We start from the raw sequence: 25505 nt of genomic DNA on the forward strand, positions 1-25505 counted from the left end.
CGGGACACGAACCGGGGACCTTCTGTTTCCCAGACGGCCTCAGTACCCACTCAGCTACATTAAGGTATGTATAATGAAGCATAGCGTTAGTTCATGCAGGACACGGAAGTCTTGCACGCCAAAGCTGTAACTAGCTGTCAGTCAGCTGATGTGAACATCAGCTTTCTATTCCCCATTCACAGCACTGCTGGTCATTACGTCACACACTCATTATCCAATCACAGCTCACGCATTAGCAAAGAGGTTCCTTTAAATACGGTTTGAATTCTCTAGGTCTTTCTTGGTTGCTGAACCAATGCATTCTGCTAGCTCCTCCTCCACCCCAGCCTCCACCTTTTGATTAGAGTCTGGCATAGGCTCAAATACTTGTGATTATCATGTATATCTGCTTTGTTAGAGTCTGGCATAGATTCAAATACTTGTGATTATCATGTATTTCCGCTAATTCAAACTAATATGTCAATGTACTGCTTATTGTTGACATTGCATCCCTATGGGGGATTTGCTTAAGCATTCCCTGAATATATGCTTAGCCGGCTGCTTCGACAAAATTCAGTGAATATTCTCCTAAGAGCGGAGCTTTAACGCCAAGCTTAACTGTATTGCATTTGTGGCAATAAATGGTTAAATCTACTTTGACCTGAGTGTTTCTGATTGAACTATTTTGTTTGATGCCACACACGTGAGTGTCATTTGTTGGTATTTAAATTAGACTCAAGAGCTGACATGTTAACATTTTCAACAGGTATTGCATAACCAGGTGGAGCATGCATTCCCAACTTGCATCGTTCCAGACTTGAGTGGTCCCAGAGTGAACTTTGTATATTTATTATATAGTACCGGTATATGATAATCACCTGTCTTCAGCAGCTCTGTGAATTCACGTTCCTTCTGGAGGAGTTGGTTCAGTGTTTTCATTTCGATGTTCCCATTAATCAACTTCTCTGTCACAGCTTTGAATGCTGTACTGGCCATAGTCAGCTTCACCACAGCATCATCATCACCCTTCAACTGGTCAATCACTTTTCCACTTGGACCTGCAAAGCAAGCAGTGTTTAAAATAATGAATAAATATCTAGTAGTATTGTTTGTTACAGTAGAATCTACTCTCTAAGTCTAAATATCATTTTTTTCAATAGTATCTAATGTTCATAAAGATATTCACCCTTCATTTGGAAGATGGTTCTGGCCATGGGCCAGTTGAGAAGGTGCTCCATCACAAGCTCCTCCCCTTCAATGTAGTCTCCATCACTGTTGGTGGGCCATGACTTCTGCACGATCACAGACAGCAGCTTCCCAAACTTTATCATATCATGTTTCTCCAACAGAGAAGCAACTGCTCTTCCAGATTTATCCTATTACAACATAATGAAATATGGAGTGAGACATTAGTATAACTATAACTAGACCTCTGACAATTCAGAGAAATGGACGACCCTTGGTCACGAAAATAATAATGATACAAATTGTGATTACTACTAGCCCGGACAAATTATTACTAGCCCAGTGTTACTAAACCACAAAATGTGTGCTAATAAATTGTCGGTTAAGTATCGTAGTTATCAGTGGTTGCAGCAAATTCGCATTAGGATCATTACCTGACAAATAGCAGCAACTGCTTCCAAAGCACATTTCTCCATTACGTTGCTTATAGAAGGATTTGTCCTGCTAATTTCTTCCATCTTTTCACAGTATATCCCAATCTGATCCATTGGAATTTCCTATAACACAAACATCCTTTTTGTTGATTTGTTATAGAAACTACTGTACATGCATTGGACTTGTGCAAAAAATACACTCTTCCCAAGAAGCAAAGTTTTGCTCTAGTGGAAACTAATGACAGGGTTGGTCAAGGAAAGCTTTTGCAAAGACTGGACCCACAAAACACACAGAGAAATAAGATACCCACTACTACCCACACAAGCAAACACTTCTGGTATGCCAACCAGTTAAACTAACTGTGTTTACTGTTGAAGGTTCTAGCAATCGTACCTAGACGCATTGACTGATTGTTAATAATCAATAGCTGTGACAATCATTCTATGTTCAGGCAATATAATGTAAGTCAATCTTACCCGTTTTAATTTTCCTTCAAAGTCAGTCAAAAATGTGTTTGTCCAGAACGAGGTGAGTTCCTTGTGGTTGAAGGAGATGGAGATTAACATGTTCCATACCTAGAAATGTAAACAAAACAGACATTTTTCACAAAAGTAATAACTAATATAGTAATAGTAGTAACAAAACAAAAATCTAAAATCAAAATCAATATATTTGAAATACAGAAAATGTGGCTGCAAGAACAATGATAGGAGCCACTGAGGTGTGTAATGGATGTTGATTCTTTTTCATTTAAAATTGATCAGAAATTCAAACTTCAAAGTCTAGAATAAGAACAAGAACAACAAATCATATATATTTTTTAAATGTCGCAGGGGTAAGGTTCCAGCCGACCACCGCAGAAACGAGGGCAAGTGTGTGGGAAAAGAAGAGGAAACATTGTGTGCGCGTGTGCGTGTGGGGGGAGGTATCTAATAAAAATAAATAATCATTGAAAAAGGAAATCCAATATGGTGGAAAATCTAATAGACTACAGTTTATGGCTTTGATAAGTTTTGAGCTTAAAACTTAGTAAATGTCTGGAAACAATTTTGTGTATAGGTCAAACGAGTCAACTGAAAATGTAACTGAACATTTACCCTGTAGAAATCAAAATAATTGCTGTAATAAATGAAATTGGCTGGCATGGATACTTTGTAAGCTCTCTGTGGGATGTTAGAATCCTTTGAATCTCATTTGATCAAGACAGAGCATTTGCTGGTGTTCAAAATATTACCTTCATTTCATGTGGTGATGCATATTCTGTGCCATGTCCTCTGGGCCATGCATTAAGCAACTTGTTTCTGAATGTTTCTCCTAGCCATTCTCTCATGGTTTCCAGCATCTCCCCAAGTGCCTGTTCATGGATTCTCTCTTTTGACTGGAATTGCAGTGATCAGTTGTTAGTCATTTTCTTTTTGATAAAACGTAGGGGTAAAAAGTGCTTAAAAATACACGCTTTTGTATTGATTAGTGTAGTCTGGCAACCAAAACTGAGGACAGACTCTACCTGAGAATTGGCACAGTCGTAAGAATCCACAATCCGGCAGATGAGATTGAGAAATTCAAGTGGAATGTGAAAGTGATGTGGCTCAGTTGTTTTCTTACAGATCACAGTAAGAAGTTTCACTGCTATTGCCAAGCACATGTCCCCATACCTGTCATCAGGACTAACAGAATAGAAAAACATATATCATCTAAAATAGTTATGAATGTAAAACATGTCAGTCATTGCTGTAATTTATGACATTTAGTGTGTGTTTTAAGATATCCAGTATTTTACCAGGGATCCTTTTTAAGGTTTTCTTTCTTGAGATGTGACATCAACTCTTGCAAAATCTAAAAGGCAACATAAAAAGCATTCCTCATAAAAATGTTGGAAAACTGTTCATCACTATTACCTCATTTATCAAATATGATAATGCACACCTTTTTGTCGGAGGATGTGATGTCGGATGCGGATGTCAGAAGACTGAACTGCATGTAGTGGAGGATGTCCAACAGATCCACATGTGTTCTGGATAGGAGTTTCATTAGAGTATCCTTTCCCAGCACAGATATCCAAGACCGGACGAGCAGATGGTCCACGTCCAACAGATGTATATGCTTTTCCATGACCTCAATCAGACCCCTAAATGACAGCAATGACAATGTTGCAAAATTAAACTGTTAGAGCAAAATTAGATTTTTACAATAGGCAAATACAAATCCACAATTCCTACACTTATATGATTACTTGCTCATAGGTTTGGAATAGGCCTGTGGTTTTCAAATTTGGGGGAGCTTTGATTGATTGATTGAAAACTTTATTAACAGTTTGCAAATTGTACAGTGGCTCGATTATACAATGATGCTAAACGGATAACACAAAAAGCCCTAAGGGCTGGTTTCCATTGTGGTCCTATGTATTCAATTCATCAAGAGGGCGCCATGTGGCACCATGGACCAGTTGGAAAGGAGAAGGAAATAATTAAATAATAAAACAAAATATATAAAAAGTAATTTAAATGCAGTGTGACATGTTGTGAGGTTGTAGCTTTTTTTGTTAAGCCCCGCAGCCAGAGGCTATGGCTATTTGGGGGTCGTTCGAAAACCACTGGCAGTCCATATGAAACCCAAGTTGAACTCAATTTGTTTTAGACAAATGTGAACAATTATGGCCAATTTGGTGATGGCTATATTTTCAATCTCAGATTAATTTAATTTGTTGAAAAAAATAAGGAAGGTGGAAGAAGAAAGAAGACAAAGACTAAATAAGAATTATTTACTGGAAAATACTTAACCATGGTTAATATTACACATGCAAAACAATACTTTTTAAACGTCCCAGATGCTAGATATGAGACGTCATGTACACCATGAGTTGGAATTACAGTATGCTATTTTTTTCTTTCCGACATACCATTCATCATATTCTTTGTGGACATGGATCCCCTTTATTCCTGTCCAGCTGTCACATTGTGGATTCAAGACTGGTAGAACTGATTCAAATGGTTTGACATTTCCTCTCAACAGATGAACCAAGGGTATGACCAAGATCCACTCATGTAGTCCTTCTCCTTTTGCACGGCTGCACAGTTTCTCAACAGTATCTGCAACACTAATAAGATGAACATTTCAGTTGGGAAGTCAGAATCATATTATCATGATTCATATTTAATGAACTGCAAGAAAACAATTTGGTGCACAGTGCACATTTAAGGTACATTGGTAATAAAGCTAAACTCAGTTGAATTGAATTCAAATTAATTCAATTTAACATTTACCTTGTTTTTTCAGTTAAACCCCTTGAAAGTTGTGTCCAGTATGTGAGGAACTCTTCTCGTGGTTTCTTAGGTAGGCAGAGACGCTGGCAGAGATGAGACAGTTGTTGTCTAGTAGGTTCCTGTGTGAGATACTTGGAACGAACAAGTAAAGCAATAATTCCTTTTTGGAGGTGATCTAGTGAGGAGGACCTTGTATGATTTTCTCCATCTTTTTCAGGCTTGAAAGTCATGTAGCTCTCCAGGAACTTCCTCATAACTTCTCTCACCTGTGACAAAATGTATCAATTTAATTACTACATTAAATGATATTGATAATAATAGCTCACACTTTATAAAAGCCATAATGTCGAGCATAGATTTAAAACTGGTCAATTTGATTTAGCCATTGCTCATATATTTTTGCACTTCAATTAGTCATTATTCAAAAAAGAAAATCTACTAGTACCTCTTCCTCTCCATATGGTATACCCCATGGCCTTGCCATGTTATCATGGACCAAAGGATAACTATATGCCATAAAGAACTGCTGAAGCTGTAGAAATACATTTTCCACAGTCACTTCATCCCAGGTTTTGAGCCCATCAAAGATGGTTTTCAGCATCACTTTTCCAGTCATTGCTCGCCCTTTGACCACAGCTTTCTCGGCTTTGTTCGTGATCCAGCCTTGCTTTAGTTCTGAATGTATGATGTCATCATACTGATTCCATTCCCCTTGATAACAATCAGAAATACTCAAATTTTACAATCCCGGTTTCGTTATGAAATTACCATTGTTATCAAACAAAGCTTAAAGTAGAAAATGACAACCATACAGTACCTGCATTTGTCAAGTATTCAGGCCTGATGCATAGACACCTGTTGACCACAAGTGTTGACTCTTTCTGGTAGATGCACTCATATTTACTCTCATAGTTTCCATGGTTGTTCTTGTACACAAAATACTTGTAGGGTATGTTGTTGCCAACATAACGTCTGGGAACATTACATTGTCCTTGAACAAGGAACATATGTTCACCCAAGTCACTGAATAAAGAGAAGATATAAGGATACATATATTACATATTATTGCAAATATATTTTCACAATATTTGAGATATATTTATCCTTTTAACTGTATTTTGAACATATTTAAATGCTATGATGTTAATTAAAATACAATATATTTTCCTATTTCTGTTTGTGTACCCCATCAACCAGTGCCTATATGTTACACAGTTGCAACACGTTATGAGCTTGTAGATTTGCTATTTTCGGGGAAGAGATTTGGTGTAGAGGGAAATACTAGCGAACCTACAATAGAGCCCTATGGGGGACCATGGTCAACCTGTATGTAGGCTTTAACCACTTAGGACAATGGCCCTAGTACAGAATATGCAGAACCAAAGTATTCTTAAAGTCCTCTTGCGTCTACCAAAATAATTAAGATTAAATAGTTTAATTGCCAGAGGTCCTACCTTATGGCAAACATTTCCAAGGAATCACAGTCCCACGTTCCAAATAATTCTGCAGATCTTAGGAAAACTCTGTCGTGTTCTGTCGTGTTCTGGATGACAGCATGGAAGTAAACCGTAATGTTGTCACTGCCATGAACCTGTGGTAGGCTTGATGAGCTAAATGTGGCACAAATAAACAAAACACACAGTTTTATCTGTTGACACTGCACAAGAAGATCTTATAAGATGACATTTGCAAAATATATAGTGGAGACATTTTATTGTAGTAGGTTCAGTCACTGGAGGAAGCAAGGTTTCCCACTAGATGTGGTATGAATCAAGGTTATGAGTAATTTTCTGGACTTACACTGGTGGAGGCCGAGGTGGCTTCTTTTGTTGATCAGCATGTGCTGCTCCATTCGTCTGAATTTTAACAGGGCTTTGTGTTGCATCGTGGGGAGAGGATTTTGTCAATGGCTTGGAAACGTCTACACCTCCAGTGATGTGCTGCCGAGCTGATCTCAGTTCCATATGTGTGTCTTTCTGTCTCTTAGGTCCCGTGCTTCCCTCCTGTGATAGAATTATACTGGTAAATGAACAATTTACCTTCTTAGCCCCACTAGTGTTGGGGCTGTGTGGATAGCAGTGGCAGTGTTGGTCCATCCGGCCATCAAACACTGTAGTCCAAACTAGGATATCTTAAACTGTAGGCTATAGCGATGCGCGGGTTGACCCGTAACCCGCGGGTCAACCCGCGGCGCGGGTGGGTCGAGTCAGAATTTCAGAGGCAATTATGCGGGCTGCGGGTGAGCGGGTCAGCCGCTCTCACACGCAAAAAAATAAATAAAAAATCACATGCTCTTGTTTTGTCTTTATTCCTAATAAGGATAAGAATAATAAGAATAAAACAGTTTGAATACACTTGGGGATTAGTTTCTAACCATGATTTTACAGAATAAAAAAAGTCGCAGGGCGGGTTGAGCCATAGATTTATGTATGGGTTTGCGGGGCGGGTTGGGTTGAAAGAACTAAGAAGGCTAGATTGAAAGAACTAAGAAAGCACCCGGCTAACGTCATCACCTTGCAAGGCTCCATGTAAACTATATATATATATATATATATATATATATATATATATATATATATATATATATATATATATATATATATATATATATATATATATATATAACTATAACTATAACTATAACTATAACTATAACTATATATATATATATATATATAACTATAACTATAACTATAACTATAACTATAACTATATATATATATATATAACTATAACTATAACTATAACTATATATATATATATATATTTATTATGCGATACATACCTCTCTGTTATTGGATGCGTGTGGTGAAGAAGGTGAAACATTAACAGGTTTGGCACTGGATGTAGAAATTCTCTTATCTTCCACTTGTCCAAGGCCTGTATGGGTCTCTGAACTGGTCACATCCCTGGTCTTCTCTTCATTGAATGCCGACTGTCCACCTTCCTTTTGATTATCATTACTACATTCATCATCTGGGCTGAAGGACACATTTGGTGTCTGTTGGGAGGTCTTTACAGCAGAGGGCAGCGTTAAGCTTGCATCTAGCCTTCGATCTGACAACTCCGTCTTCTGTTGTGTCACTTCCTCATTGGTAGATGTGATGTTAGGATGTGATGATGAGGAGGGTTCAGCAGGTGTGCTCACAGGTCCAGCAGTACTCTTCAGTGGGTTGTTGTCAGGTGAGTTCTCCTTGCCAAGCAACCTTTCTTCCTGCTTCCCTGGGTCTGTGATCTGTGACTTCCTGGCAGCGACTAACTGAACTTCAGGGGGCACCTGCAGGGGGCATGGGGGTGTGGCAGTGGTGCAAACTGTGGTTTGACTTGCAGTGTTGTCTGACAGGTCCTGTGATGGAGTACCATCTCTGGCTGCCTTCTCTGAGTCATTGCTGGTTGGCTTGTCCTGAAATTACATTTAACAGTGAGTGAGAGGAAAGGGGTTTAGTCATGTAAAAGGCCAATAGCCCAATTCAATAGGCCAATTCACCAATTTGTGAAGATAACGTGGAAATGTGCCATAATGCTTCCCAAAGCGTTCTGTTTAGAGAGCAGGTTCTACAAGTTGCTGGAAAACCTACATAAGACCTGTCTACTCTCTCTCTGCTAGATGATGCATTTATGCAGGTTGAAACTGTTTCTCCAGAGCCTTTGAAGGCGACTTCATGAGACTGAATGCATTGGGAAGTTGCATTTTTCTCAAACATCCTCATCCTCCTCACAATATTTTCAGATAAAAAAAATCTACAGAGTGGCCCTTTAGCAAAACAAATGTCAACAGGCACCATGATGAGTATCTATCGAGGCAGTGGACATTTCTCATTTCCATTTTACACACTCAGATTTTCCACGGTTAGTGTTGGGATTAAAAACAGCAACCCTCCATTCACATGCTACAAGCCATATAGCAGGAGGCTGTTTCTTCCTTAAAAAACAATGGGTAAACTGATTGCAGGTCTGCCATAGCAAAAATGTCATACTGTAATTATCAATACATATACAATACCTGTACAAGTACTCAACACGTTACATAGTCAGAATATAATAATATCTCACTACAATAATCACAATAAATATAAAGGCCTAATGTCATACAAAAACTAGGCCTAATCCCTTTCATTCATGACTCTGAGGAAGATGTCGTAGACATCAGTCACCTGTTACTATACAAGCACCTTAAATAAAAAGGCTTAACTGTCTGAGCTGTTCCAGTGTCCTCTCCTCCTTGCCCTTTCATTTGTGTGTTTGTTTGTTTTATTTATTACATTATGTACTGACAACTGGACTGAAACATAGACACACCCAGCAGGTTAGAGCAGCGGGCTACAGTGGATGAATGACCTGGTCTCATGAACTTAAAGGGATAGTTCACCCCCAAAATGACTTTTTCTATCGATTAGTCACCCCATGGAGACTTGAATTCATGGATATTTCTTAGTTTGTGTCGCATTCCTATGTCAATAATTTGATAGACTGGAAGAGCCAGCCCTATCGAAGATCTTCAAGGGCAGCTCCAAAGCCTTGTGCTCGGTACCAGCGCCGCTTCCTATTGCTTCACCAATCTATGTCCCCGCCTCCCCTCCCCTCCCTCCCCGGCCTGTGCACGCAATACGCTGACGTCACCAAATTTAGAGTGACGCCCCTCTGCACTCTAATTGGTTAGGAGATAACAAGGTTCACTCCCACTCCTAAACCACCGTTCCCCCTACCGGAACCGCTGCCTACCGGTCGGCTGGTCATCAAAATATTGGCTTAGGAATGCAACAATTTTTATGGGATAAAAAGTATCCTTGAATTCAAGTCTCTATGGGGTGACTAATCGATAAAGTATTTTTTGGGGTGAACTATCCCTTTAAGAGAACATTCTCGCTAAGTTACCTTGATGAGAATATTCTCTGGTCTCATGAACTTGATAGAACGTTCTGCCCAAGTTAACTTGATGAGAGCGTGGTATTGAGAAACGGCCATTCTTCCACTGGAGGTTGTGACTTGTGAGTTGTACTGTCAAATCTGAGCCATCTGTGTCATGTCACCAGTCCCATGAACCATATATCATGGTCGACTTTGAATATTCATAGATCCAGAATTTCTCAATGAGGGGAAGGAGCAGATTCCAGAGAACACGTATTAATCACAGCAGTATTTTGCATACTTAAAAACATGTCTGGAGGGGGACTTTAACTGTTTTTGTGTACTGTCTTGTTTAACAACTTGTGTAAATAATTAACTTGTGTAAATAACACCTGTGGTGCTTTTCATCTGATTTCCCCAAAATCAGCTGGATAAAATATTCAAATCCTACACTCCCCCTTTGCAGAGTACACCTGACAGTAATGGTTTAAATGATGATCACAAAACATTTCAGCCATTTCACCTTATTCTGGTCGTTGTCCTCTGGTACTTTGGTGGAGGTGTTGTGTGTTGAGATCAGCTGGTCTTCATTTTCCTGGTTTGGCCTTTCCTCTCCAGACACTGAGGTCGATGAAATCATGTAACAAATGAGAAAATATAAACACACTGCTGATGGCTTTGCCTTGAATGCTGACATTAAAGGCGAATATAAGTAACCATTAAGTTTAAACATCACAGGTCATGACTGGGGGATGTCCTATAGACAAACCATGTACGGTACGCCCATAAACAACATAGTAAATGCAACACACTGTAAATAATATCATTTGTTTTAATTAACGTAAACTTTTATCAATTTGTAAGAGAAGGTGTACCTTCCTACACAGTGTGAGAGAACATATAACAAATCTAGCCTAATCTAGCCTATAAAACTCAAGCACATCTAAATTTAAAATCCTTGTTTGTCCTTAATGTTAGTGTGTAGCTTTGTCGTTTAAGAAGCAGCACTGGGAAATCATCTACTTTTGAAACAGCTCGTTGTGCCCGAAGGTCCAAGAGAGACATGTCTATGAGAGATCTAGTCTAAGGTCTGTAGGTGCTGGTCACTTTTCAATAGAGGGACCCTTCTTGAGCACTTTATGTTATGCGTGAGTCACTGTGACTGAACAACAAAATGGAAAGTTTCCTTGAATAACCATTTAAATGGGTATTTCGCTTTAAAACACTTCTGCTGTCATTTTATCGCCTACTCTGGCTTTTGTGCGCACAGCAGACAGTTTTTAAGTTGCTTGATTCAATATTTATATTCCTATATAAACCCATTGAACTCCAAACTTGTATTAGACTAATTGCAATTTGCAAACATGTTCCTGGTCCTTCTAATGTGTGCTTTTTCAATTGCTTTAAAGTGAAATGAAGTTATTGGAAAAAAAACACGACCCCTCGTACTAGGACAATATGAGTCATCAGAATATCAGTCATCAGCCCATTTAGACGTTTAAATGCCTAGGAGTATTTCACATTGAGATAGCTACCCTTTATTTTCCATAGAAACATGCCCAGATTGACTTCAGCATTTTCCCTAAGAAACACTGCTCACCAGATTCACCTCTGGCCAGAAGATGGTGCTATTGTCATAAGAAACAAGACCGATAAAATACCTTATTGTGAACTTTTGCCAAGCTGTGTAAATGTACTTTTTTACTCCCTTAATTGTTATTATGAATGCTTAACCGACACTTGCTTTAAGGGATAGTCTAATTACATTCGTTCTTTGCTTTAGAGCTGCTTATTTTGTAGCCCCTACGGAACCTCCCCCTCCGCTATATAACTCCGAGATGAGGTTCCTCGTTTGTTTCTGCCGTTTGCGGTAGACATTGTCGCATATTTTCCACTTTACATGTTTCTTACCCCTTTCTGCACATCGTATCCAAAAAGTAAAGCATTTCCGCCACTCTCTCAGATGTTTTAAGTTCTAGCGCACCATAAAAGCTATCCAACGAGTTTAAGAAAGTATTTAATTTACCTCGGTTTTCATCCGGTTACATGTTTTTAAGACATTGCGCAAGAGTTGCGCCCGTAGAGATAACATTACTGATTCCCCTACTGGTCAAATGTTGAATTGCATCTTCTAATGCAAAATATTATGGAACCGGATTAAATGTCTATCGCAAACGGCAGAAACAAACGAGGAACCTCATCTCGGAGCTATACAGTGGAGGGAGAGGTTCCGTCGGAGCTACTTATTTTGAAGTGTCAGAGAGCAGAAGGATGTATGATACAACAGAGATTGCACTTACTGTAGCTCACAGGCCTGCCTAAAATATTGATTTGTGTCTCACTTTTTTCAGTTTTTCATGTTTTTTGTTGTAAATACTGACTTGGGTGTTCACAAAAGCCTGAGTAGACGTTAAAAATTACCCCAGACGTGTTTGAAAGTGAAATATCCCTTTAATGTTTAGTTTTTCTTTGTTGTTGTTTCCACCTAGCTCTTAATATGTTTACAACCATCAGGTTTGAGAGACCATCATTCAGCCATGGACAGATGGACACTACACCTTTATTATAACGACATAATATTAATTTAGGCTCCTTTTGGTTGCCTTACCTTTTGACTGTTGAGTCTTCTTGGCCAGTAAATATAACTTAAATCCACATTCAAAGCAGAATTTATGTGATGGGTCAGCTTTGCACCCACATTCAGGGCAAAACATCTTGATGAACCTGTTTGAAATGACATCACAACCTTTAAACCATACTGTTGCATCTGATAACAGTCCCAATTAAAGTTCAGCCTGGGAGATTTAAAACTGTACGCGCATTAAAAGATTCAGTTCCAAACGAATGCTCATGTTTAAACATGTGTTAGCTCCAATCGGAACCTCACCCTCCGCTGTATAGCCCTCGGAGCTACATAGCGGAGGGAGAGGTACTATGGGGCTAAACATGTGTGTGTGTCACAAATTATTACAATTTCCAATAAATAAATATGTAATAAATATGTGCACAAAATAACTTAAACAGTGAGCAAATAACAAAAGCAGTCGACCAAATTTAACTCTCCCAGCACACCCTACCTCTATGGGCAAACCAACCAATAATGGTGAGCAGGTGAGAGCCATTATTTATAGCCTCTGAGGCCACACCCACAAAGGCACTCCCACCAAGGTAGCCTGGGCAGCATTCCTTTTCGGGTATATGATCCGGTCGGAAAAAAAAAAGAAAAGCGACCGGATCGCGACAAACCGGAAAGACGTCTCACCCCAAAATAGGTCCGTCCCCAAAATCCTTGATACGGCGTAGTTTAGCTTATTTTTTAAATATAAATGTGAGTGTACTTTCCAGAGACTATTTAGCGTCTGTATTATCCATATTATCCCACGGGGAAATTCTATTCCATTTAAATAGGGATTGGGGAACCAAAACAAAGCGGCACCGCAAAACCGGATCGCGACAAAACCGGAAAGAGGATGCTTTTTTTTTTTTTTTTTTCAGTAGGCGTGGTCTAGACCGGATCATATGGGCCTTCAGTAACGAATACCAGGCTTTCCTCCGAGGTGGAAAGACTGGTGATGCGAGGTTACCACCAAGGTGCCAATGAGGTGCCTCCATCAATCACTAATCCAATCCAGTGCACAATACAAATATAAACCTTCATAGGCTCCTACACATACTGTACAGGGATTATCTTCAGGTGTAGCTAAACTGTCCTGTGAATCTGTAACCTGCACTTACAATTATTTCTGTAGGCAGTGGTGTAAAGTAACTAAGTACATTTACTCTGTACTGTAGACCTACTTAAGTAAACTTTTGAGGTACTTTTACTTTAGTGGAGTATTTCCAGTTTTCAGTACTTTTACTTCTACTCTACTACATCTCAGAGGCAAATATTGTACTTTTACTCCACTACAATTATTTGAAAACTACGGTTGCGTAGGTAACCCCAGTTTTCTTAGTTTCATAGTAAGAAACGTACTTATGGGATATCATCGCCCTCTGGTGATGGCACAGAGCACAACACATGAGCTCCCGGAACAATCTTCGATTGGCCAAGGGTTCTGTGACGCAAAACCGGAAACCGGTGGGGCTATAAAGTCCCCTGCGTCACTAGGTTCGTCCTCTGAAACCCTTCACTCTGCATGCTAGCTGAAGCGCACAGAAGGGGTCTCCAGTAAGTTTCTTACTACGAAACTAAGGAAACTGGGGTTACCTACGTAACCCCTAGTTGTTCTTTATCGTTTCTTTTTAAGAAACGTACTTATGGGACACAAAAACGCCCCCTGGGGAGTCCCAGGAGCAACCCTATCCAACCTGTACGCCTTGAGGTCAAAAAGGTCATGCCTCCTGGCAAGACCCTGACCCCAGACGCATGACCCAAGGGTCAAAAGGAAGGGAAACGAGACAGGAGCCTATCAGACGATCCTGACCTCTCCCTGAGAGAGAGCCAGGCTCCCGTATCAACCTTTCATCTCTGGGTCTGGCCCAGCCGGCCCCAGGGAAGCAGAAAGGAGATCACGCCTTGCCTCAGAAGATCTCTGACAAGCGGTAGAGGCCAAGGGTCAGTGTAGAGGAGAGCAGTGATCTCCGACCTCCACACTCCCCATGCTGGGGCCACCAGCAGGACCGACCCACCCTGGACCCTGATCCGCTCCAGAATGGAAGGGATCAGCTCCAGAGGTGGGAAAGCATACAGCAGAACGCGGGGTGGGGTCTGTAATTAGTCTATCAGAGATGAGCATTTGGGTGTTGTTTTTTGCCCATTTTGGACTCCTGTCCAATGGCCGAGGTCATTGAGATCTGGCCAATCAGACCAGACCCCAAAGCCCTTGTGTTGAGTCCAGTTTTCCAGAGTCTTTCCTCCTGAAACCTATGAAGTTACACACACACACACACACACACACACACACACACACACACACACACACACACACACACACACACACACACACACACACACACACACACACACACACACACACACACACACACACACACACACAATATAGCAGATCTACAAAGCTCACAATATAGCAGATCTACAAGCTCACAATGCATCGCGATGCGACGCATTGTGAGCTTGTAGATCTGCTATTTTCCAAAAAAAAAATTGTATCATGAGTACTTTTACTTTTGGTACTTTAATTTGATGCAACACTCTTCCCTAGTGCCCAGTCTTCCCAAAAAGATGGTGCCCAGATTTCCCTAGTGCCCACCTTTTCTGTATTCAATTCAACCACCCAGCCCATAGCCAGTGAATTTTAGAGAGAGAGAGAGAGAGAGAGAGAGAGAGAGAGAGAGAGAGAGAGAGAGAGAGAGAGAGAGAGAGAGAGAGGTGTATGTATGTGTGACATACATTGATAATTTACCAACAACCCAAATGAAATCTTTGTTGAGTAATGTTACACGTTCCATACAATAACATCACTGAGCCCTTTCTTCCAAGCTACTCAAACTTGTAGCTCAGTTCCTGGTCCGCATGTGTTTTACAGAAATGTACTCCACTGTCCTCTATGTCCACATTTTGCAGGGTGATCGATGCAGCACTGTTGGGGGTCTTTCCCTCTGTCCGGTTAACACTTGCCCTCTCTCTGTGGTGCCATGTTGTAATGAGAGGCTTTGTACTGGAAGGCTGTGCTCCATTCACAAGCAATGGATGGCTGGTTTTCACCCTATTTTTAACTCTATGCTTTCACCCCATAAAAGCGTGGCTTCTGGCTGACCTGCAGATCTGGGTTCAGGGCCACTGCTACAGTAGGAGGTAGCTCAGGGTGCCCTAGTGGCTCAGCTTTTAGAGCTAATCACATGTCACGACTCACAAATCAACTATTGCGTTATGTAATAAAGCAGAGCTGCCTGAAGTAACATTTTTACTAAAAGTTATAACACTGTCTGACTATCACAAATGTATAGTCACAGTGACAGTCCACTTTGACAGAGAAAGAACGATGAATGGATAATCCCCAGTTAGGGGTGAACGCTAAGTTATGTATCATTCATAATGTATAATCATAAGAAATGATAATGAAAAGCGGACACTTCTGGCTGCTTGGAGAAATACATTGTAGACATTTCAATAAAAGAACTGTAAAGATGCACCCTGCCATGAGCGGGCTCACTCCTAGGGATGGACTGGGGTTAGGGTATGGTTTAATGGACAGCTATCTTGTGAGGTTTTCATCTATTACTTTAAATACTGTGACGTCACGTTCTCTTTCTATCATAGTTGATAATTAAGAGAGATAGGTGATCTAATAGGTGATAAATAGGCTAAATATATAAAATTCAGTACACTGTGGAAAGAGGAGCCCATTTGAATGGCCACTTGAAATGTTTAGTGTCCCTTGAATATGGCAAACAAATTTGAACGTTTTTTTTATGTGAGCAGCACCATGTTGCTACTCTGTTTAATTGGCTTAGAAGATGATTAGTTGTTGAATTGTCTATATTTGTTGTGTTTTACAGTGTACTTTCTTTTCTTTGTGGCAATGGTTGTAATGGAGAATACAAGAACGCTCGCCCCAAAACATGCTCGGGCAGAGTGTTCCGGTTACCGTAAAGGAGGGTCACCATTGTTGAATAAATGATGACAATTGTCAGCAGTTGTTGTGTTGTGTCTTAAAAAATAACTCAAGCTCTTGTCAGAATGAAGTGAAATCTCACAACAATTTCTTAATTTCACTGTGAAAAAATAGAGGCAGGATGAGGTGAAAAGGATACCTTCACTCTTTAATATGACCAACAGTCTTCAAAGAATTCCACATAAACTTATGAGTTGGACCATTTTATTGTAAGACATGATAGGCAGTTTTTTAAAGCACAGACGCACTAAATTAAACATAAACCCATTTAAACCCCCCAAAACACTGGGATTTGATTAGCAAAACAAATTGATTTATAAAAAAAAATGTATAAAAGAAAACCTGTAATAATGTAATCTGACAAAAACAGGAATGCATAATTTTCTGACATAGTCAAATCAAATTCCTCATTCTTCCTTATTTTCTCACGTTCCTCGTTGGCAGTACAGGAATAACACACTCATAAGTAGGGTCATTGAGTAAATTCTGCATGATTTTCCATGAGCAATCAACCTCATTTAGTTTAGCATGTGTTTTTTTTAATTGCTTTCTTAAGTACGTAATGGTAAAATTTGCATAAGATTTCAGTGTAAAAAATAGCAACAATTTTAAGATTGTCTATTTTCGCGGTACAAGTTATATAGGGCTTAAGCGGTGAATTTGTCCGCTGACTTCAGGTGTGTGCATCACATCATCCACTCGTGTCTGGCTCTAACAGCATGTTTCCACGCTTCGACAACCTGAGACATAAGGATGGTGTCTGGGAAGCAGTCTTCAACATCAGCCATCACCTCCACTTGCTTGCGGTCCATGTAAGCAACCACCGTTTCCTTAACACTGAAGACAAAGAAGACAGTGTGTCAGTTAATATGAGCACTTCATGAGTTTGGTGTTTTATGTACTTGCAATAATGCAAATAATACAATAGAATTAGAATGGAGAAAAACTGCAGCTCAGTGAGATGAAAACCTGCAACAGCTTGATGATGTTACTTTTAATTCAAGGCCTAGCCTGCAAGTCCAAAACAAGGCCATTCCTCTTCCCCCGTCTTGTATTGTGTTTGTTTGAAAGAGCTGTCACCATTACAGAGAAATTGTCTGTCCTCTGGTGAAGCACTATAAAGATCTGTTTGTCTTTCTTTAGCCTAAACTGGATCCAGCTCACTGCTGGATGCAGCTGGGCTCACAACATCTCAGATATACTTAAGTGTTTTTGAGCGGTGTAGCCAGAGCCGCAGGAAGGGTGGTGCGAACGGTGCGGTCGCACCGGGCCCCGCGCTGGGGGGGGCCTCGCAAAAAAACGGGAACATTTTTTTTTTAACATGACACCCAACATGACACCCAACTTAATGTTTTGAGGGCAAAAATAACCGCAAATAACCACCCAAAACTCGGATATATCCAACAGAAACCGCAAAAAAATCGCGCGCGCGCGCTTCGCGCGCGCGCGGGTACTCCTCGCACGCACGCGCGCTGCGCGCGCGTACGTGCTCGCCAACTCCGCACCGGGCCCCGCATTTCTCCCAGACGGCTCTGGGTGTAGCTGCTCCTATAAATGGGTTTGGGACCCATCCGTGGCGAAAGTTTTTCTTTACGTCGTGAAAATTTGTCTTTCGCTGTACTGTGACTGGCTGATTGGTATTCAGACCCTTTGCTCAGTACTGTGATTGGCTAGCGATCACTGTGCGATCACAAGTGAGCTTCCATCACTGTGATGACCACTGTTGTTTTTAAATAGCACCGCTCACTTCACACTGGGTGTGATTTTTTTTTGTTTGTTGTCTCCGCCAGGAGAGTTTGTTTTCACTTTCCGTCAGCCAAGCAAACATTGGTCGAGCCTCACGTGACACTTGACAATACGGTGAAATAGTGTGATCGGATTGGCTAGTGACATATAACGGGCTATAAATACATGTGTCACTTTGAAAGAGTCTTTGCCTCTTTCAAAGTGAGGTGAGACAGGAATAATCACGAAATGGCTGAGAAATGGCGGATACTGTAACAATTGGATAGGATACTTACACAGACAGGACAGATAGGACACTTACACAGAAAGGACGGATAGGACACTTATACAGACAGGACGGATAGGACACTTATACAGACAGGACGGATAGGACACTTATACAGACAGGACGGATAGGACACTTATACAGACAGGACGGATAGGACAGTTATACAGTAACTCCAGGTGGGGATACTAGTTTTATCCAACTAAGGTTTGGATAAAACAGACGGATAGGACACGGATAGGACACTTGTGTCATGTTACTATGACACAGTAACATGTTCTAATTAGAACATAAGAATTAGAACATTCCAAACATTCCCAACACAAGTCTGCTGGCAGAGACTTGTGCTCCGAGGAGCACTTTTTCTAGTTTATTTTTGATTTTACAATCCTGAAATAAGAGGTGTGTCCTCCAGCTCACCTCCAGGTGGGATTGTAGGTGTCTGTGGCATGTGGACTCCCCAGACTCAGCAGGATGAACTCATGCATCTCCAGCAGCCATGTGTCCACGTTCCCCTTGGACACAAACCCCTTCAGCTGCCTCTCCTCTTCATCGTTCAATGGCTTCTGGTACTCAGCCGAGTGCCCAAAGAATGGCTCCTTTGTTTATACAGAGAACAACATGCTAGAGAGTTAAAGATACATAGCATCACCCATGGATTCTAATACTATAATGATAATAATAATAATAATAACCAGTAAGACTCCCTAATCGGGAGATAAGCGACCGTAGGTCACATGTATACAGAAGAGGGCTGTAACGGCGATTGGTTCCTAGTTGTGTGGGCAATGTATAGTTTTGTTTGGTGGTCTAAGAAATGTGGTGGCAGGCATGTTGATGACATGAGTGTAGACATACTGTGTAGTGTGTAGCAATTTGCGTGTTTTTAGGGGCAAAACTGTAGGAGTAGTGGGCAAAAATGTGTTGTGAAAAGCGGCCTGAAGGTGGCGCTAGAAGAGGGCCATGTGAGAAATTAGGGGTGGGGTGTCCGCGTTGCCTTGGCGGACGAATAGGTACCGGCCGCGGCTCTCCCGGACGCTCCTAGCCCGAGTTACGGCATTTTATGTGAGCTGCAGTGGCAGGGGGTCCTCCACTGGGGGCGCCACCACTTTTGCATCCGTTCTGGAGCACCAGGAGTGGGTGGTCCCCGGGAATGCCCCGTGAGCAGCCCCGTTGGGGTGGTCATTTGGTGATTTGTCCACATGTGCTCATTTTTTACACTTGGGGTCCCCGAGGCAGCTGGGGGTCCCTGGAGCTCCGGGGGTCCTTGGAGGGTGTAGTTTGGCAGGTAAGGAGTGTGTGTGCAAAATCTGGCATGGATCGGGGCAACGGGTGCGGAGATATGAGCAGGGCAAAAGTGTGACGTGTGTGACGGAGTGACGGGGTGACGCACGGACACCTGGAGAAGGTTTCTATAGTAAATGCGACCTACGGTCGCAATAATAATAATAATAATTATTATTATTATAATTATTATTATTACTTAAAGGGATAGTTCACCCCCAAAATTACTTTTTTTCTATCGATTAGTCAGCCCATGTAGACTTGAATTCATGGATATTTCTTTGTTTGTTTTCTTTTGTTGTGTCTCCAGTAGGAGACACAAAGAGTCTCCTTTGTGTCTCCTACCGGAACCGCTGCATACCGGTCCGCTGGTCATCAAATTATTGGTTTAGGAATGCAACAAAAACAAAGAAATATCCAAGATGCGCCGCTTAGCCAAGACTGAACAGATTATCGAAGACCTTTGCCACAGTCTGTTGATGACTCTACAGCGGCCAAGGCCAGGCAGACAACACTACTATACAGTATGCATCAAAATCCATGTTCCTCTCCCTGTCTATCATTCCTCTGCCTAGTTTGTCTTTAGTTTATGAGCCTGTTAGAATTTTAAGATCACAACCTGCTAGATGAGAAACACCAGGCATACCTTATTGAGGCGCAGCATCACCTGAGATTTCAAGGAGGACAGAAGTTGCCACAGAGAAATGCAGTGTTTCAGACGGCACCTGCCCAGAGCCTGTGGGAATACAACAGCATATCAACTCACTAGATGTGTAAAACAATCCATGTGAAGATCTACATTCATGTATGTGTTTCTAGAGATAGAGGAACACTGCAACCAATAGAAACTTTGTAAGGCTACATTGAACCTTTTCAGGGTTTTTAAGGAGCAATTTGTTTCTATAAAAACAACCGCGCAGATTGTTTTTAAAGAGCTATATCAAATACTTCTTGCAGTTCAGAGAGCTCCACAGACAGACATAGAACCTCTTCACCTCCTGACCTTTAGGACATGAGCGTCAATCTGATCTGCCATCTTCAGCAGTTCCCTGAGGTAATCAACCAGTGACATCATGTGATCTCCAGCAGTCATGGAAAGGAATCCCAGGACCAGCTCCACAACCTTCAGAGCATCACACAGCAAGTCGTAGGATGCCAGCTCTCTGGACACAGCGTTTCTGGTCAGAGAGCTCAGAGACTCCTGGGGACAACAGGATATCAATATGTCAGCAAATTTAAAAACAATTAATGAATTACTACCTGTACTGTTAACGATCTTGTTAATAAAGTATTACATCAATCACTATATTTCTCTCTCAATTTTTTTTGCATGTTTAATGGATAGCAGTATGTAAACCTGTATTACTAAGTTTCATTCAGTAGAAAACTGAAAGTATACATGGTTAAAATACGAAACATAATGTAAACACTTACCTGAGGCACTTTTCCTTTAATAGCTTTGAAGATGTTGTCATAGTCTCTCTCTTGTCTGCTGAACAGAGTAGGAACTCCCTGTAACAAAGCACAGTGGGGTTTAGGAAGGACAGATCCACAGATGTCTGTAAATATGTTCACTACATGTAGATTTTAGATTTTAGTTGGCACACATGCATCCATGGTGAATAACACTAAAGACAAGGAATATATTTCAAGGCTATAATCCAGATAGATGATATAGATGAAGACACATCTCAGTGTAAAATAATGGTCAATTATAGCTAAAATGTAAGTGTATTTAGCATTAACTACATGCAGTACCAAGTGTCATACCACAGGTTATATGGAATAGCGAGGGTTCATCTTAATTAAAGATGGACATAGTCAGTGAAGTAAATATTAACGGACACTTTGATGTTTCACCTTTTCTCCATGAGACACTTGTCACATATGTCACAAGGGTTAATAAATAATGAAAATAATAATTTGTCTACGAATTTTCGCCTATTATAACAAGCCCAGAATAGGGACGGTAGGTCTCAAGCGTTTAAGAATCGGTGTGACTCACAGCCCGTGTTATTAAAGGTTTTCCCTGGAGGAAGCGGGTGAGGATCTGTTGCTGGATCTTGGGCAGGTTGTATTCTGTCACGGTCTGTTGGCCGCGCTCCAGGCTGTACTGGCAGTTGGACAGAATGAGAGGAAGCAGGTCTTTCTCCATCTCGTATCGGATGACGTGCTGATCCGTCAGGTCTGCCACGGCCACCTTGTAACCACTGGAACATCAGAAGCAAGTCAGGCCTGCAGAATTGAACCCTGTGTCTGCATTGTGAATCACTGAACCTGATCTGTGATGTGTACCTGCAGTCCTCCTCGGTGTGACGCTCCACAGCGTAGACCAGCTCGTTGTGCAGTGACACCAGGTGGCTGAGCAGAGCGGTGGCACACAGGCCTGCTCCCTGTCGCCTGGGAAGAAGGTACTGAAGGTCACTGCTCAGGTCCAAATCCTTTCCACAAAACTCCTCTGGAATTTTCATCTCACCTACAAGTCAGGGAGGATGCAGTGGTGAGAAACGAGTTATTTCAAAGGAATTTATATTTAATTCAGCCTGTCAAGCTACAATGATAGCTTTCGAGAAAAACTAACAACTAAAATGGTCAGAAAGAAATTCAAAAAATGACACAAATATCAAAAATATTAGATGTACAAGCTCACAACTCATCACAAGCTTATAGATCGGCTATTTTTGCTAATCATTGCAGGACTAAGTATATACTGCAGGGCTTAAGTGGTTAAAGTGATGGACTCACTGCTGGCTACAGACACTCTGAGAAGGTTCCATGTGTTCAGGAAGATATTAATCTGTTTTTCATACCACGTCTTCATTCCTGGAACAAAACATTACAGTTTACAGTTTAGGCATTTAGCAGATGCTCTTAATCCAGAGCGATTTACAGTAAGCAACATTAGTTGATTATCTCATCTGGACCATTTTGGAACAGAAGAGGGACACATGAAGAGGATTCCAAACATTTGTCGACAACTCAGCATATACTGTTTACTGTACTATGGTTCAAAATACAGTGGATGTACTATTGATCATGGACAGTGACGATACCTGTCTGTCTGCCAATGAAGTCTCCAATGGAGCCAAGCATCTCATCAGATGCATTCTGGAACTTTCTCACCAGGTGTTTCTGAAGGCTCAGTATGTCTGGAAGGAACTTAATCTGTCGAAATTCTGTCTCCTGTAAAAAGAAAAAAAGAATGTTGCATTTGCAAGTTGCATGATGCATGGCGTCGGTGCATTGTATGGTGCATGTTGCAGACCTCAGATCTCTCTCTCTCTCTCTCTCTCTCTCTCTCTCTCTCTCTCTCATATTCATTTTGAATAGCCATTCAACAATGAATTTATAGATTGCCAAATAAATGTATTATTGTGTACTTCCATTCAATCTCATTCAATGCTAGTCAGACCCTTTTTACACCAATGTAACTAATTCTAACTCGAATCGAGTTAATCTTGATAATCTCAGCTGATGCCCCCCTACGGATGCTTACTCCTACTCTCTGTGTCTGTGCGCATAATTATAATCTGCACTTCTGTGACTATTTGTGTGTCCTTTATCTTTAGCACATATCCTTGTAAGACCATTTAGAATAGCATTTCTGGTACAGTGGACACTATAAGAACTGTCTGAGATTGGTGCTCAAGAGGCTTGTGCCTCGACGAGTCGACGGGCTGACGAGCCTCGCGAGCAGGAGGCTCTGTTGCTGTAAATGTTGTTACTCTGCCTGAATCTTCCTAATACATTGACTACACTTCACCCTGACTGGATTTTCATATTTTCCAGTGTAACATCATAGAGCCGCTCACCTTCTGCAGGAACCTCCAGAGCAGAGGAAGGTTCTCCTTCTGGTCATGGTGCTCCACTATGTGTTTGAGGCTGAGCAGGGAAAGCCTCTCCCTGCAGCTCCACACCGCTGAGCAGTGGAGCTGGGACCCTCGAGGCAGGGAGGTCAGCCTAGGGACCTCATTTTCATTGGTCAGGCTCATGAGGAGGTTGGACGAGACACGAGAGTCCGTCCTGATAGCGGTGTTGACGTCCCTTAGCACACCATCAAGATCCTGATGACAAACAGAGACACAAAATATGAAACCTCTATTGTTTTTGTGTAATATTGGTGTATGGAATTGTTATAATCCTGTCACTTCAACATGTGGGAATGATAACGTTTCTATTCTAGTGAATGAAATGTCATACAGAAAAACATATATTTAATATTTTTCGCAAAACATATAAGCAGGCACAATGTACAGTATATTCATGCATATTTATAAAAATGCATTTAGAGGATTTAAAATGTATTTTCCCACATATTATTAGCCAAGAATATTTTTGAAATATTCATGTGATATATATATTAAACCGTATGCATATTTGGTCATGCTGATGCCCAAGGCTTTTATTTGTTTTGTTCATGAAAGATCACTTTATGAAGACAATCATAATGAAATATCCAAATGCAAAGGATGAAAACAATATTATTACCCTCAGCTGTGGTGCCATGATGTTTGTAGCAACGATTGTCTCCCATGCATTTCTGGATTCTTTGTTCAGTAGATGGGGATTATACCCAGCAGGCCCTAAACAAAGTAAAACAAGAAAGATTTGGTGAAATACAACATCTACAGTACATCTTTATATGTTCTGAAAACATGACAGATAGAAAAAGACAGGTATTGTGTTGCTGTACATTGATTGGCGCGTGTTCTAGATTCTAGAAGGGACTTGATCATCCAGTGGACAGTGGTGACCGTGTCATCAGCGCCTTTCCCCAAGGCTTGGGCCAGCTGCTCCATGTCCTTCAGAAGGTGTTGTTGGAGAAACAAGCAAGGCTCCTGGACAGGAGGCTGAATCACCTGCTGTATCAACTGAAGGGGCGTAATACAACAGTAAGGTTAACAGGACAGTGGTCATGGCCAAATGTTACATACTTTATAGCTGGATATAAATAAATTGTTTGTCAATCTTGGGAAAAGAAAAGGAAGAAAAACTAACCAAAGCTCTGCATTCCACCTCTTTAGGATATTATGGTTTCATACAGTAAGAGTTTTATTACATTGCTCTCTCACTGTTCACATATGGGATCAGCGCCCCCTGGCGATGATATACAGAAGCTTCACATTAACTCCCTCGGGCCAATCCTCATTGGCCCGGTGGGCCGTCAGTCGCTTTCCGGAAAACCCTCCCCCGAGGGTATAAAGGACCCGGAAAGCGGAAGTTACGTTCTCTTTCGCTTCTTCTGCCTCGATGAACACAGAGCTACTACAATCACATCTACGAAAACAGAACGAGCCTGCGGGGAATTCGACGATCTCGACAGCGACGAGTCGGTTTCTCAGTCCACCGAGAGTCCCCGGAGCTCGTTACTCTCCCTTTCCCTTCCACGGAGTGGAAAACTCTTTCCTCGATCTACACAGCGGACGCTGCAGCTAGCTTAGCCTAGCTTAACTAGCTTTCAGGCCTACCGGCTTTTTAGCTTAGCCTAGCCGGCCGGCTTGGCTTCTTTCATTCTTCATCAGCATGTCTCGGCGTGCTCTTCCCACCGCGACGGATCGCCACGACCGGGGTCCCGCCATGGATTTACCCCCCCGTCGCCGATGCAGCACCCGCACCTGTGCCCAGCTGCTGGACGAGTGGGACACCCACGACCATTGCATCATTTGCCTGGGTTTCGCCCACGCGGACGCCGCGGCCTACGAGCAGCCTCCTAGGTGCTCTGACTGTGCCAGCCTCCACCCATCGGAGCTTCAGAATCGCCTGTTCAAGGCCGAGAGGTTCTACGTTCCTCCCCGTACCACGTACGAGGAGCCTGAGGAGTACGACGCGGCCTCCCGCTACTTCTCCTCCCGCAGACAGCCCGCCGCTTACACGGCCAGAGAGGAGGCTTTCTCTCGCCGGGCTCGCCCGTCTGCAGCAGCC

At 41.6% G+C, this 25505-nt stretch overlaps 2 protein-coding genes across 2 annotated transcripts in view; both read right to left on the reverse strand.

Annotated features, from left to right (window-relative positions):
* The window catches only part of LOC311062840 (E3 ubiquitin-protein ligase rnf213-alpha-like), a gene marked incomplete at its 5' end in the record, with an annotated part of 37798 nt that extends 30840 nt beyond the window's left edge, over positions 1-6958 (reverse strand). Inside the window, 10 exons of the mRNA XM_084082059.1 lie at positions 858-1037; positions 1166-1355; positions 2076-2174; positions 3526-3727; positions 4499-4696; positions 4863-5128; positions 5308-5573; positions 5680-5885; positions 6317-6472; positions 6663-6958. Coding sequence (XP_083938185.1) covers positions 858-1037; positions 1166-1355; positions 2076-2174; positions 3526-3727; positions 4499-4696; positions 4863-5128; positions 5308-5573; positions 5680-5885; positions 6317-6472; positions 6663-6958 — 2059 coding nt within the window. The remainder of the gene's footprint in view (positions 1-857; positions 1038-1165; positions 1356-2075; positions 2175-3525; positions 3728-4498; positions 4697-4862; positions 5129-5307; positions 5574-5679; positions 5886-6316; positions 6473-6662) is intronic.
* A 9517-nt stretch (positions 6959-16475) lies between these two features.
* The window catches only part of LOC311062841 (E3 ubiquitin-protein ligase rnf213-alpha-like), a 54438-nt gene continuing 45408 nt past the window's right edge, over positions 16476-25505 (reverse strand). The window contains exons 58-69 of the mRNA XM_084082060.1: positions 24277-24454; positions 24072-24166; positions 23396-23647; positions 22637-22766; positions 22329-22406; positions 21879-22059; positions 21589-21793; positions 21018-21095; positions 20587-20784; positions 20230-20319; positions 18720-18898; positions 16476-17125 (exon numbers count right to left, since the gene is read on the reverse strand). Of these exons, the coding sequence (XP_083938186.1) occupies positions 16975-17125; positions 18720-18898; positions 20230-20319; positions 20587-20784; positions 21018-21095; positions 21589-21793; positions 21879-22059; positions 22329-22406; positions 22637-22766; positions 23396-23647; positions 24072-24166; positions 24277-24454 (1815 nt within the window). The 3' untranslated portion in view covers positions 16476-16974. The remainder of the gene's footprint in view (positions 17126-18719; positions 18899-20229; positions 20320-20586; positions 20785-21017; positions 21096-21588; positions 21794-21878; positions 22060-22328; positions 22407-22636; positions 22767-23395; positions 23648-24071; positions 24167-24276; positions 24455-25505) is intronic.

This window comes from Gymnoscopelus microlampas (genome assembly GCF_963454915.1).
Source record: "Gymnoscopelus microlampas genome assembly, chromosome: 16".
Taxonomy (NCBI): domain Eukaryota; kingdom Metazoa; phylum Chordata; class Actinopteri; order Myctophiformes; family Myctophidae; genus Gymnoscopelus; species Gymnoscopelus microlampas.